We start from the raw sequence: 15,081 nt of genomic DNA, 5'->3' as shown, positions 1-15,081 counted from the left end.
TTCAATTGCACGTTATTCAAAACACATGTGGGTGCCAAACCATGCCTTTAAGCCACAGAGAATAGCGTTTGGACCACAGACACAGTCAATAAGGTCATTTGCCAGCTTGATGCTTTTAAAGATACGCCTGGCGCGAATAAGCGCTGAAAGTCTCCCCTACCAGCAGAAGTTTATCACGGGATAATAAGCGGAGTATCACTGTTCAAAACAATTCGTGCAACATCGTTTCAACATCTGCTACAAATGAAAAGTACTATCGAAACAAGTAACCCATTTGCCCGATAGAAGGGCGTTAACAGGAGCGTGTTTGAGAAAGAGGGATTAAAAGTGCGATGTGCAACAGGGAACAAAGTCACACCAAGCGTGAATATGGATCAGACAGGTCAATCGGTGTGTTTGGAGATCAACCGGAATAACAGAAGTATCTGAAGAAATTTAGGGCTGTTAATCTGGGTAAAAGTTCAAGAAGACCTAAGATTATGTGAGCATTTGACTTTCCAGTATGGACCCCAATCAGTGTGGATATCCTTTTAGACTAATTATCTGTAATCCCTTTCCCCGAATTATTTAGGTTACTAATGCAGCCGCATGCTATACATGTAAAATAACGAATGCACTGATCTGCTCAGTAAAAAAAACACGCCAAATCTTAAACCAGCTTCACTTTGTTTGCAGGAACACCCAGCTGTTAGTAGCAAATTGATTATATTCAGTGCAGAACTGAAAATTACGCTCTTATGTTTACTTCCACACGGTTTATCTGAAGGGTCGAGAATCTTTTTAGGAAAAGCAATAACAACAATAAAAAGTACGTACCCATGTCGTCTTCTGCAGAAGTTAAACGGTGCCGCGTCCTCCGCCGTGTCGTGGGACTAACTGCACCGTGCAGTCGCTGCTCCGCTAGCCGCCCCACGGCTGCTGACGTCACTGACTGGGGTTACCAGTCCTGGGACAAGATCGGACGCACCCGGACCGCACTTGGACTTCCAGTCAGAATACATTATTCATCATTACACTCACCGACGCAACTAATTCTCGTAAAATACATCATATTCTTGCATATCTTCCATAACCATGTATCTGGTGCAGGTCCCCAGATTGCCGGCACACACACTGGAGACAGCTATCACTGAACTGCATGTTTTAACACAGTCAAGATGGGAATCAACCCCACAACCGTGGAGATGTGAAGCTTCAGCGCTCCCCACTGACTGACCATGCCAGCCAACCCTTTCCATTTTCAGTTAGATCTCCTCAGGTTTATCCTGTTTTATCCAGTGGCGTGCAATTTACTAATTGTTACAGGTAAAGCCTTCCATTTTGAAAGCTGCCTACTTCCCAGAGATACTTCACAGGTAGAGTCAGCTGTACATTCTAGCTTAGTCATATTATCGTATGATTTTCTGTTACATCCCTTTTTGGATGAAACCAGAGTAACCAAAACAAAGGTTTTCAAATGAATATGGTCTTCAGCTAACCTATCCCTGCGATTCTGTCGTGTTCAGTCAGATTAATAGAAAAGCCAGCATACCATTCATTATACTGCAACCGCGACATCTAAGTTTTGCAGGACATACAGTATACGCTGACTAACAGACATGGTATGAAGGAGGTCCTCTCGAGAGCTGTGTGTGTTCGTGGTGTAAATCGACCCGCACACTTTTTCCATCACTCTGTAACGCACGCCCCATCCGCAAGGGCTTCCCCTCACGTGTGTTGTGGAGAGGATTGGGGGGAGAGGTGAACTGATCCCGTGTGCTAGCAGCCCCTCCCTGTATCAACCGTGAAATTAAGTCGCTCCGAATTGCCCGAGTCGTGCCGAGGTCCAGCAAGCCATCCTCGTAGCAATGAGCAGAAAACAAAGGCAAAGAGAGAAACTGGTTAGGTTTGGCCAACGTCCCTCAGTCAAGGACAGACCGGAAAAAAATGCAAACTGCTAATTACGCAGAACAAGAGGATTTTCTTTTAATTTTAACAACAGCAGGTCATTCCTAGTCTCTTTTGTGCAAGATTCCCGTAATTAGAACAATAATTAAAGTCAGAATTATACAGACCACATTTAGCAACCTTTGAAGCCTGGCGGTGTTTTGTTTTCCAAAATACTACACAGTAACACAGTAACGGGGCAAAATGTTTACACTGAGATGAGTGATAGACAATGAGTGAACAGTCTGAACATGACGCATCGATCGCTACCTAGACAATCAAGCACGGGTAAAATCACACTGACCTGGTGCGACGCTGACGTCAGCATCGTAACAGAACGTTCTTCAATTAATTAATACTGAAAAAAAAGTTGAAACGATTCCCGTACTGAGAGCACTCGGTTAGGCCTACTATCTCCCAGACAAATCCAGAAATGAGTGACTGGGGTCAAATGTTTCCTGTAATGAATCCTACACACACACACACACACACACACACACACACACGTGTGTGCATAAATAAATAAATAGGCCCTCACCCCATTCCTTCATGGACTGGAATGTTTGGCAAATAACATATCAAGTTAAATATATCCATACAATTTGCTAAAAGAAATTAATTGTTACTATAGCTTTTTGAGAGAATAGGAATACTCTATGGATGTTATGTCAAAGGTTAGGTGTCCTACTGCAGTACGCCTATCAGAAAATGGTATCCCAAATATCAGGTTCCATGTAAACACATTCACACAACCTCTTTAACACAAACATTCACTCCACACATGCTCTATGCTTCTTCAGGCTATTGACTCCTGTTCCTCCTCTCACTGCAACGTCAAACCGTTAATAGTGATTTTCCTGCCACCTGGCTCTGTCCATGAATCCAGGAATTTTGGAAGGAAAGGTCTCCTGCACTTTTACGCACCACGTTCCTCCGGCGTCAGGACAGCTCTGCCTGCTGATTATCTGTCAGGCTTCAAGTACAAATAAAACATCAACTTATCATCCTTACTTAAGTGCCTAAACTATTGCCAAGAAAGCCATTCTGCCTGGCCATAAAAGTGGAGGTAAATTCTTTGCTGCCTGAGGACTAAATTTATTAGCAGATTACATTACACTAAAAAAAAATTGTCTGTTGAAAGGAAACTGGACTCTCTTACCCAAGCAACCCCATGCTCCACGAGAGCTAACCCTAAACCTCATCATTATGATGATTATTGTTATTACAGAAATCTAAAAGTAAGGTCACATCTTATTAGCCTTTCCAGCTTCATTCGATATTGTTTATACATTTACTTTTCACTGGTTATTATAGTATCAAACCTTTTGGCACCACATGCGCTAATTTGATAGGTAAATAAAATAGTCTTTCTTTGACTTGTTAGGTTCTTTTTCTGTTTATTGGCACTGCCATTTCGGTCTATGTAGACTTTACTTGGGCATAAAGATCACTCATTGAATGCAGTCTTAATGAGCAACTTAAATTGCTGCCACGGTCAGAGCTCACTCCACGCACCACGGCCCGTTTCATGCCAACCACGTAGCTGGACAGATATCTGGTGTCACTATGAGGATGGGAGCAGGAGGGTATAGTCATCCTTACCCAGAATGGCTGGTAGGGCATGAGAGCAGCAAAAAGACACAGCATCCTGGAAGTCCTTCACATCTAATACATCTAACGCATAATACATTTGAAAATGTTAAGTATTGCTGGATGGCACTCTGACTACATATGCTTATCTCCAGTCACAGCTTGGGATTTGTAATATTTTAATGCTTTCCGGTTCCCAGGAAGGACATGGCTTCCATGTAAAAGGGCTTAAATCAGTCCAGTTGGTACAATGAGCAGAGGCGAGGTGCCAACGACCAGGACATGGTCTTCACAAGGAGTTTGACTTTGCAAAGTGCATCTTGGCAGAATAAACATCCATAAATCATTGAAGATTTCTCTTGGGCCTGTTTTTTTCTTGACTTTCTAAGGATTGGTCAGCTTAGATAGTTAGAATTCTTGGGACTTGGTTCCTTCCTCCTAATTAATCTCTCCTGTTGGTCCCAGGAAACGAAACTCGGCTGAATATTCAAGCAGGCAAGGCTGTCTCCTCTGTCTACCCCAGCCTCCATGACCAAACACGAGTGAGAAGACTCTCGCCTGCACATCTGACTGAGGTATACTCAACAGAAGGATGCAGCAGGCGCTCTTTTTGGTATCTTCATTAGTCTTGCATACATTTGAGTCTCATGTGGACAACAGCTCACCAACCGCCCCCCCATCCAACTCCCTCCCCAATAACTTGTGGAATTCAGTACAAAGCAAAGCCTTTTATAAACTCTGAGTTCTATTTTTAGAGATTCATTTCAAACAAATCTTTAAAGATTTCAAAAGGACACATGGTACAAATGGCTAAACTCCAACAACATGTTGATTATTTAAATAGTCAATGTCTTTGTGGAGCCTTTAAGGGTCTGCTGAGCAGAAATAGTCAGATCCATGACTCATTCTTAAAATTCGGCTCCATTGCTTTGAGTTTCCATGTAATTATGCAACTCTGACGCATCCGGGCCGATTTCTGAAATCCGTTACATCCTCACGACCCCCATCGAGCATCTAAAAAGATGTTTTTCTCAGCTTCCAGAAGCCCTCATTTGAAGAGTCATCTCAAGAATGGTCTTCATCGTTTCTTCCCAAAAACAGAATCCCAGGACACAGACCACATAGAGTGTGCTTCAGTTCTTTCAAATGCAGACCAGCTCAACAGTAAGTCAACTTAAACCCTCTTTCTGATCTCACATTCCAGCTTCTCCTGAACATTCAAGGCCCAGTGGTGGAGATTCAGATTCAAATCAAACCTGTAGCAATTTCACCATCTGAAATTTAACATTTGTATTATACCTCATAATAGACAGGCCAGGCGTCAAAAAACAGTCAATACAAACATTTCTCAAAATTAAAAAACGGCCCAATTTATTACCAAAAAAAAAGATGAAGCAGATGGAGGACTGAAAGCAACATCACTAACCATCTGAAACATTCGAAGACACCACAGGAGGAAGGAGTATGTGGTGGAACTCAAACAGCTTTGACTTCACTTCTGAAGCTGACAAAACAAAGATCATCTGCTTATTTTACAGCCATTCCTTACGACCACATGAAGCCAGATCCACTGACACCATATGGCTTACAGGCTCTGCCTTCTTCTAAGTGCACATCATGCAAACAAAACACACTGTAAGAATTTTCGTTTATAAATCTTGCCCACGGCGCTTCAGTAGCACTTAGACAATTCAGTAGGCGGTGAGCACCATTGTTTACACATCAGTTGCCTAGACCTGAAGGAGATGCAGTCAAAATGTACATGAAAATGCAAGGTAACCACAAAACCTAGTAGAGGAAGCCTAAGAACTGTCTCTTACATTTACGAACATTACTCGCGAGCTTCGATTTATTACACAGTTAGAAGATGGCTGTGGCTTCAGCTGCCTGACAGGTGTGTACAGGTTACACGCCCTCAGAAGCAGGGGTGTAGCCCTACAGCCGGAGGGGGATGACAGGCCAGTACTTGGGCTGCTTCTTGTCGCATTTGCGGTCAAAGGTGAGCTGCATAGCGGTCTCCATGCCCTGGATCTTGGCAGCGTCCTCCCCATACAGCTTCTTCATCTCCACCCCGCGTCTCTCCCCCGGCCTCTCCAGGGGCGGCGCGGCCCCACACATGTGAACTCTGTGAAGGTCGTGGTCAGCCTGCAGGTACGGGCCCTGTCGCTCGGCCTCCAGCTGCTGTAGTTTCCCTGAAGTTGGACATTTCAGAATTTCAGAAGGGGGGGGGGGGGGAGAGAGAGAGAAGCAATTGAATGGCACCCTGATGCCACATCATGTTTTTGGCACAAGTGCCTTCCAGAAAAAGAGGCTCACATTTCATGAGGGGAGCTCGTCTGACGCTCAAAAACAATCTGCAACATTCCCAGATCTACTGGATTTAAGTGCCCTGGGAAGATCCACCTGCTATGCAGTAGATGTTACCAGAGCTCTCTCTGATCCAAGACTAGCAGAGGGGGAAAAAACAACATTCCCCGCATTTTTTGTTTTGGAAACTTCAGTGATGGATTCTACAGATCGCAGAAAAAATGTGGCAGCCCGTACCCCTAAACACCGGAAAGGGTCAGTCTGAGGTAACATCCGGCCCCTGCCTCAGGTTGAGGTGGTCGCCGGAGGCGCAGTAGTGCCTCAGCTGCCCTCCAAAGGCCATGTGAGCGGCTGCAGAGACACACTAAACATGTTGTGGAGGAAAGAAATCCCACTGGGGGAGATGAACGAGTCTCCCTTGGAAAATGTTTTTTCTTGTCTTACTCTTAACCTTTGCATTTCTCGGAGCCGAGCAGATTTCAGCCTCTTTAATCAGACTGTTGCCAAATGCACGGACACTGCCTCCCCGGATTGAGCCGTATGAAAAGGGTGCTCAGTCAGGCAAAAGAACAGAACAGGAACAAAGCTCCCTGCCTGCCTTTCTGCTGAACAGATTTGAATAATCACAAAAAAAAGCATTTAGGGCAATTTAAGTGGGAGACGGGGATAAAGCCCCAGTGCAGGCAGGGAGTCGAAGGCCAGCTGTAAGTCCTGCGAAAACGTGAGAACGGAACTGCAGGAATAAGACAGATGAGTGAGATGAACAGCTGAACAGTAGGGGGGGGGGGCAGCTGGAGTAGCCAGAGTCGGGATGGCCACATGATTCCTGTTGCAACTACCGCTGATGTGTTTTTTTCCTGTAGAATCAGGCTGGGGGTGGTGGGAGAGTTAGGGATTATGGATCTGAGGAGTCAGCGCAAAAAGGGGAACGGAGCCGGGCCTGTGTGATTACGGAGTCCACGGAGGCCCAAGACATCCGGTGCAGCTTAATCATGGAACACAAGATGACTACTTTGTGTATAAAGGGCTTGGGGGGGGGGCTATGTGTGGAAAAAGTTCCGCCCGTTTGAAGAAATGTGTCCCCTTGGGGCTGGACTTTACACACATTATTGCCAATTTCCACACTGCACTCCAAGGAATGTCATGATAACCCTGATGGGTGTACAAATCACTCAAACGTACGTCTCATGCAGAACGGCATGAGAGATGCAGCCTAAATTGCAGAGATAGTGGGTTTTCACACTAAGCTGGAACCCAGATACCCTGGCATTTTCGGAGCGCCTCCTTTAAGATGGAAAGTCATTTCTATTTGGTTACTTTAAGTTCCCAAAACTGGTGACTAATCCAAAGAGAAACGTGTATGTTTCTGTCGTTGCTCATCGAGATAGAGGCTGCAGGGGTATTGAGCGATGGGCTGCTGTTCCCAGGCTCCCAAAAGCTGGCCTCTCAGACCTGCCCAATTAAGAGGGGAAAGTGGAAACTCACTCTCTCTCTCTCTCCTTCTCTCTCTCTTCCACAGCAAAACTATTGCCAGGCAACCAGCACAAAAGCACATCGCGGAAAACCATAAAGGCCAATGGCCTGCTTGGGCAGAGACAAAGGAGGAGACCCCGCTCTGTTCTGTCCCACGATCGGACAATTTATGAGCACCACTGTTCTGGTAACAGAATCCAGTGCTGTGAAGAGAAGGACAATGTGTGACAGGATATGACACCTCTCTCTATATAAAGTATGCTCCGTTGTATGTAAACTTTAAAAGGTACAATGACACCTGCAAGCTTGGAGAGTGAGTCTGCCTGCACCAGACTGCTGCAACAACTGGATACATTCTCCTCCGTGTGGGGACAGGGTGCCAGTACTACCCAGACTGCGAAGAAGCCTTTTAAGGCTACTTAAGCACAACCTCAATCTGTGCAGAACCAGAGAATAACAGTGGAAAACATGCACAGCTGGATAATCAAAATCTCCTGTCCAAGCCAATAAAGCGTCAAGTTTTACAGCTTGGCATCCTGTTAAGAGCTGTGGACTATAACAGCAGATATTACGCCACTGGGGGAAGGATTTTACCCAGTCAGGATGATAACGCAGCTAACTAGTGCCCCCTACAGGTCATTCCGGCACCTGCAGGATCGTAGACTGGGCAGTTGCATTCAAGACAGTTGTCAGAGAATTGTGTGATTAGCCATTATGGAAGGCGAGCAGTTATGTATGTATGTGTGTGTGTGTGTGTATAATATATATATATATATATATATATATATATATATATATATATATATATATATTATTAAAAAAAAAACTGAAACTGATGTTTTGCAAAGCCTAGCTAAGCTCAAAATAAATAAATCTCAGGGCCCTGATGGCATCTTACCTACAGTGTTAAAGGAGATGAGGGATATTATTTGCCGACCCTTAACCTTACCGTTTCAAAAATCCTTATCTGAAGGTGTGGTACCTTCTGATTGGAAGCATGCCAACATAACGCCCATTTTCAAAAAAGGGGATAGAAGTAATTTGTCAAAATATAGGCCAATCAGTCTAACTTGTATAACTGGTAAAGTTATGGAGGCTATAATCAAAGAGAAAATGGTAGATTACCTGGACTCAAATAACATTTTGACGGATAACCAGCATGGATTTAGGAGAGGTAGATCCTGTTTAACAAATCTGTTGGAGTTTTTTGAGGAAGCTACTCAGGAAGTTGATGATAAGAAGGCCTATGATGTCATCTACTTAGATTTCCAAAAGGCTTTTGATGTTGTCCCCCACAAGAGGCTCTCACTTAAACTCAAAGCGACAGGTATTTTAGGAACTGTAGCGACCTGGATTGATAACTGGTTAACAGATAGGAAGCAGCGAGTAGTTATAAGAGGCACAATGTCACAGTGGGCCTGCGTTCATAGTGGGGTACCGCAGGGTTCAATTTTAGGACCACTATTGTTCCTAATTTACATAAATGATATAGACACCAATATATACAGTAAACTGGTGAAATTTGCAGATGACACCAAGGTGGGTGGTGTAGCAGATACTGAACTAGCGGCTCAGCAGCTACAGCGGGATCTTAATTTAATTAGTGATTGGGCCAATACCTGGCAGATGAAATTTAACATAGACAAATGTAAGGTACTCCATGTAGGGAGCAGAAATATAAAGTACAGGTATTTTATGGGACCTACGGAAATAAAGGTAGCTGATTATGAGAAAGACCTTGGTGTGTATGTTGATGCTTCCATGTCTCATTCTCGCCAGTGCGGGGAAGCAATAAAAAAGGCCAATAGGATGTTGGGGTATATCTCCAGGTGTGTGGAGTTTAAGTCAAGGGAGGTAATGCTAAGATTATAGAATTCCTTGGTGAGACCTCACCTAGAATATTGTGTACAGGTTTGGTCACCATATCTTAAAAAGGACATAGCGGCCTTAGAAAAGGTGCAGCGTAGGGCCACAAGAATGATTCCTTAGAGAAATGTCATATGAGGAAAGGTTAGTTGAGCTAAATCTGTTCAGCCTCAAGCAAAGGAGACTGAGGGGGGACATGATCCAGGTCTATAAGATTCTAACGGGTTTGGATGCTGTTCAACCGAATAGTTACTTAAGCATTAGTTCAAATACAAGAACTCGTGGCCATAGGTGGAAATTAGCGGGAGAACATTTCAAACTGGATTTAAGGAAGCACTTCTTTACACAGCGTGTAGTCAGAGTATGGAATAGTCTTCCTGATAACGTAGTGCAAGCTGAATCCTTGGGTTCCTTTAAATCAGAGCTAGATAAAATTTTAACAACTCTGAGCTATTAGTTAAGTTCTCCCCAAGCGAGCTCGATGGGCCGAATGGCCTCCTCTCGTTTGTGTAGTTCTTATGTTCTTATGTGTCTTGTGAGATTGACCACAGTGACCCTGAAGACAGTCTTTTCTGGACTGAATTACTTCTTACTGTGTGCAGTCTGTGCCTGGCAAACGTGGCCAGTGTGCTAGCAGCTAACCTTTATCCAGCCAAATCATTCCCCTACCCAGATAATGAGCTCACTAGCAGATATATACCACCTTTGTTGGGTGACATGATGCAGAGGTTAAGCTACGCCTTCCGCTTCACACAGATACTCTCTGGGAAACTGAAGAGAGACGGTGTCATCCTGGGGGGTGGGGGTGCATTAGGCCTCTGTGCCTGTGATCAGAAGGTTCCTACTTTGAACCCCAGCATCGTCAAAATAGTTACATCTTGACTTTTTTTTTTTTTTAAGATTTTTTTTGCTAATCCCCCCCCTTTCCAGGCAAGATTCCAAACTATCAGAATAGCATTACTTTTAAAAATACCATCAAAATACAGTGTATTGTATATCGCGGTATAATGCATGGAAGGTATGATGGTATGAAATATTAGATACCGCCCATGATTAAAAGCGTCATTTCATTTATAAGCAGCTGGCACATATCATCCCCTAAAAAGTCTGCTATTAACTTACTGAGCTCCTCCCGGTGCTGCTCTGTCTGGGTGAAATACTGCCGCAGCTCCTCCGTGATCTCCATGTTGCTGACGTCGCACTCGATCTCGCTTTCTGACTCGCTATCGGAGCTGCTCTGCGTGGGCCCAGGGTACCGAGGTGCTCGCGGCCTGGCACCTTCCCTCAGCGAGCCGCCCATGTCCTCGCCAACGTGCCAGTCTGCGTAACGCTGCGGTACGGACGTGCCGTGAAACACTTCCAAAGCCTTTCTGTAGGCTCGCTGGTGCCTCTGCAGCCAGACCATAGCCTGCTGGTAGTGCTGCCAGTACCTGGAGTACACAGGGTGTGAAAACCAGGAGACGACATCACTGTGGTCAGCCTGAGGAAGGTGAGAGCCAGAGAAGACAGAATCAGAGAAATGAATGTTAGCAGATTAATGAGCGCACGTGGGATCCAGTTCTTTTCCATTACTTGACGTGAATCTTCACAATAAGTGTACATGTAGATACATGCATATATAAACATCGAAAAGAAACTAATTATATTTCCGTTAATAGCACAGAAAAGATCACCATCGTGCAGTTAAATAGCACAGAAAAGATCACCATCACGCAGTTAGTATTATTTTAACAAACACAAAGGGTGATAATTTGCCATGTGTTATCCGCTATAAGGTTTCTTGAATGGTATGACGTAATCCGATTTAAGTACAAGATGCGGAGTCCGACATAACTTTAGCCCATCCAGTTGACTAGTGAGCTCTATCCCCGGCTGGTGGGTAACCAGGTCAAATACTCCTAATAACTCAGCCGGTTAACCAGCAGTCACATGTAAAATTTGAAAACATTAAAGGACCACAGTGACAAAGACGTATAAATCAGACGGGCATATCGATTTAGGATATAAATACGAAGGCGGCCGCGTTTTATTTTCTAATACGTCTCAATCGCTCACCATTGACGCCGCTAACTCAGAAACCTATACAGGAAGTGGATATAATCCGCTTCCTTTTCCTATATAGTATAGTTATACTGCCACCTGGCGGTATTCGATTGAAATCCATCCATCTTCCCTCATCCTGAACATGGACTAGTCACTAGTGGAGGCGGGACATTGAGCATATCATGGGCAGGATAGGGCAGGGAACGGGATACCAGTCCTTGTCAGGGCACATGCAAGCTTCCTGGGATGGACTCTAAGCTCAACGGGACTCTGCACTGGTACATGGTTATGGAAGATAAAGCGATGCCTTGTCATCTAGTTTAAGGAAGTTTTATTTTGGTATATTTATTCATGCGTGTTTCCATTACTGGCTTAACATTGGCCTATACAAGTGTGAGTACGAAAAACAACAAAAAACTCTAAGAATACACAAACACAAATAAAAAAGATTAAGCACTTTCTATTTCAAATCTGAATTTACACATGACAACCTCCCCAATATACATTTCAAAGAGATAATTTACATTATTCTTAGAGTTAAGCATTTTCATGCCGATATACTGTAAAGAGAATTATTTCTGTCCTTTAAACACTGATCCCCCATTCACAGCCTGTCAGGGGCTGACCTGCTCACTTTGAATCAACAAAACTACAGACTTTTCTCCAGTGACAAAAGATATCCGTTAAACAAACTCTTGCATAAGTCAAATTTTACTTAAGTCGGATTACCTCATACCAGTCAAGAAACCTTATAGCGAATAACACATGGCAGAATATACCAGTAATACGCAGAGGCATAGCTACAGGACAGGCTTGGCAGGCAATTGCCTGGGGTCCCGAGCTGGGAGGGGACCCCCGAGGGCAGATGATTACATAGCACATTGCAACGACAAATACGCTTTGTGTTTTCTGTTTTTCGTAAACTTGAAAATAAAGGATTTGTGTTTAATTAATTCTCTTTGTTGATGTAATTAATTTAGACTTCACACTAAAATAATGGCGGTAAATTATACCATGTCGCCCTGCGGTGTGTTGACCACTGCCCAGGGCTGGTTCCTTCCTGCGCCAATTGTTCCCAGGATAAGATCCTGTCCCCACCGCGACCCCAGTTGTGATTAAGCGGTTACGGCGATGGATGGATAGATGGATGGATGGATTATACGACGTGGGGGTAGGGTAAATTGCAGGGCCCCATGGATTTATTTTGCCAAGGCCCCCCAGAGTCCCATTACTTAGGGTTGGAGTTGTGGTTGTCATTTGTGTGCCCGGGTCTGTTGGTTATTACAATATACATTTATTTTCAGGCCTGTGTTGTGTTTTTTTTTTTTTATTATTGCCACCACCCCCCCTCTTCGGAGGACAACTTTATTTTACATTACATTCAAGAGCAAAGAGTGTGGCTGCTCCGAACTCACCAGTACCGTGGAAAAAGGAAAAAACAGAAAAACAGGGGGGGATACAGAAACAACAGGCGTAACAATAACAGGCATCAATCAACATGGGGAGAGAGAAAAAACAAAAGAGGTATACAGAAATAATAACACTAATAATGTAGGTGGGATGGAAAAAAATGAAGTATAGGGGAATACAGAATACAAACAACCATAAGAAACATAACACTCGTCAAACAACAAGAATTATAACAACATCAGTGATAATAATAATAATCAATAATGTTACAAATAGGTATTATATATATGTAACATACACACACGTGATCGTACCGTTATATATGTATATTTCAATTCCTAACTCTATAACATACCATAAAAAGTAATAATAATAATGATATTGATCGCTCAACCATTCTTGTATGCATGTGCAAGTGTAGGTGTGACCTGATTTGTCATTGGATGTGCTGGCATTTGATGCCGTCAGGGGTGGTGACAGCACCCCCCCCCCCCCCCCCCCCCCAGGCCCAAGGCGAAGGCAGGAGAACCAGGCAACCGAGGCCACCCTGCCGTCCCCCTGGCACAAGGGCCCACAGCCACGCATTCCCGAGACAACCACCCACCCAACCCGAGAGGGAGCCCGCGAGGGAATAAGGGGGCGCCAACCCCCGCACAGGGAGGCCCGCAGAGGGAGGACAGGCGGCGAGCCCCCCAGCCCCACCCGCAACCCCCCCACCGAGGCAGGCGGGTCCAGGGCCGAAGGGCCCCACCAACCGGGATAACCCCCCCCCCCCCCGGCGGACGGCCCCCCACACACCGGAGGAGCCCCAGCCCCCCCAGCCCGTCCCCCAGCAGGACGGGCCGCCGCCCACCGCAGCGACCCGGCACGCCTCCCCCCCAACACTGCAGGATGATCCAAGGGGGGCCCATACAAAGAGCCCCTCCCCCACCCGGGAGCGGACCCGCGGTGACCGGGGAGCAGCAGACCCCCCGCCCAGCCCAAACCAAACCCCCCAATCCGCCTAGCAGGGCCCAGAGCGTCCCAAGATCCCCCGGACTGCCCGCCAGGGCCCCACCACGGCGCAGCAGAGCCAAGCACAACCCGGCCCGCGGCTCAAGAGAGGAGGCCGCCCACACCCGCCAGGGCCGCCCGAACCCCCCCATGATGGATCTTCCACCCGGCGGGCCACCCCACCCATGCAGGGCCAGAGACAGAGAGTTAGGGGGGGGCACTCAGCCCCCATACCCTCCCCGACCCATGTTGGTGTGAAGTGTGCATGTACATGTGTGAGAGAGTTGTGTGTTTATGTCTACAATGCATTAAAATTAGTGGGTGCAGTTCGGGTATGAGGGCCCCACCACTGGCAGATGGCAGAGTCCCCCATCCCCCTCCCCGCACCCCCAAGGCCCTAATGTAATATGGACTGTGTATATGACTAAGGTGCAAAAAGTGGGCGAGCAGTTGAGGCACGGGCACCCCACCGCTGGCAGACGGCAGAGCCCCACCTGCCTCAACCCTAGTGTCATGTGGTGTCTAACATGCAAGTAAAAATTGAGGGGCTGTGTTGTGTTTTAAAGTCTGCGTTCAGCGAGCTCTGTATCTCAGGGATTTTTTTATGTGTAAATCTGGTTTTACATAAGCCAGGAGTTGTTTGTGTTTCTAGGTTGCTGTACAAAGCGGTGTTTGAAAGGTGGGAATTTGGTCAGTGAGTGAATATGAAAGGTGCCATTTCAAAGTTGTCACAGAATACTGACATATTTAGTAAAAATATAAATCCAGTACTAGGTGTGGGCGTGTGGTGCCTGTTCGAGAAGCTGGTTTCCATTTTAACTTTTAACTTTTTCTGTTGTCAAGGCTTTGTCCGGTCCAGCAGACCTGAAAGACGGTTGTATCTGACAGCATGCTGTGAAATGCTGTAAGCTGCATTGCATGCTAGAGGCAGGCAGACAGTTGATACTGAGCATTTTATATTTAGTCCAATATATCTTTCAGTTCTTGAAATAAATCCCACGTTACTCAATATAAGGCTTCACATTAACGTGAAGAACAAGCTGAAAACTGTTATGGGATATCGAGAAGCATTTTCTCAGTGTTTCTTTGCTCAAGAAAAACAAATTAGAAAATCAAATTTAAAGCTAACAGTAAGTAAAAGATAACTTCCTTCAAAACTATAAAGTAAATAATATTGTATAAAACCATTCACAACTGTTCTATATGCTAAATTTAGGCCTACCCAAACAATGCAATTGTGCAATTCAGATTAGAGCATTTCTAAAGGATAATAAAGCAGGACCACCTCTGGGGATTATCCCATCAATGCATCGGAAACCGACTGGAACAGCCACTATTTGATGTGCTGTTTGGAGAACAACGGGATGCAAAGTCAGTTCCTTTAAAGAACATTTTAATCTTTGCATCCCCCTTTACTCCTAGACAACAACAATAAACCTTAGAGGCACTGTCAACATTTCTCGAATATGTAAT

At 45.1% G+C, this 15,081-nt stretch overlaps 2 protein-coding genes across 2 annotated transcripts in view; both read right to left on the bottom strand.

Moving 5' to 3' along the window:
* The window catches only part of LOC111846844 (neuronal membrane glycoprotein M6-b), a 35,904-nt gene extending 34,931 nt beyond the window's left edge, over positions 1-973 (bottom strand). The window contains exon 1 of the mRNA XM_023817484.2: positions 817-973. Within this exon, the coding sequence (XP_023673252.1) occupies positions 817-820 (4 nt within the window). The 5' untranslated portion in view covers positions 821-973. The remainder of the gene's footprint in view (positions 1-816) is intronic.
* A 3,887-nt stretch (positions 974-4,860) lies between these two features.
* On the bottom strand, positions 4,861-11,285 carry gemin8 (gem (nuclear organelle) associated protein 8). The gene is made up of 3 exons (XM_023817463.2): positions 11,218-11,285; positions 10,285-10,642; positions 4,861-5,708 (listed from the first exon to the last, which is right to left on the bottom strand). Exons 1-3 carry the CDS (start codon positions 11,218-11,220, stop codon positions 5,452-5,454), a joined length of 618 nt encoding a protein of 205 aa, XP_023673231.1. The 5' UTR covers positions 11,221-11,285; the 3' UTR covers positions 4,861-5,451.
* Positions 11,286-15,081: the final 3,796 nt, after the last annotated feature.

This window comes from Paramormyrops kingsleyae, chromosome 1 (genome assembly GCF_048594095.1).
Source record: "Paramormyrops kingsleyae isolate MSU_618 chromosome 1, PKINGS_0.4, whole genome shotgun sequence".
NCBI classification, from domain to species: Eukaryota; Metazoa; Chordata; class Actinopteri; order Osteoglossiformes; family Mormyridae; genus Paramormyrops; species Paramormyrops kingsleyae.
The sequence above is the reverse complement of the archived record's forward strand: the minus strand, read 5'-3'. Positions and strand labels throughout refer to the sequence as shown.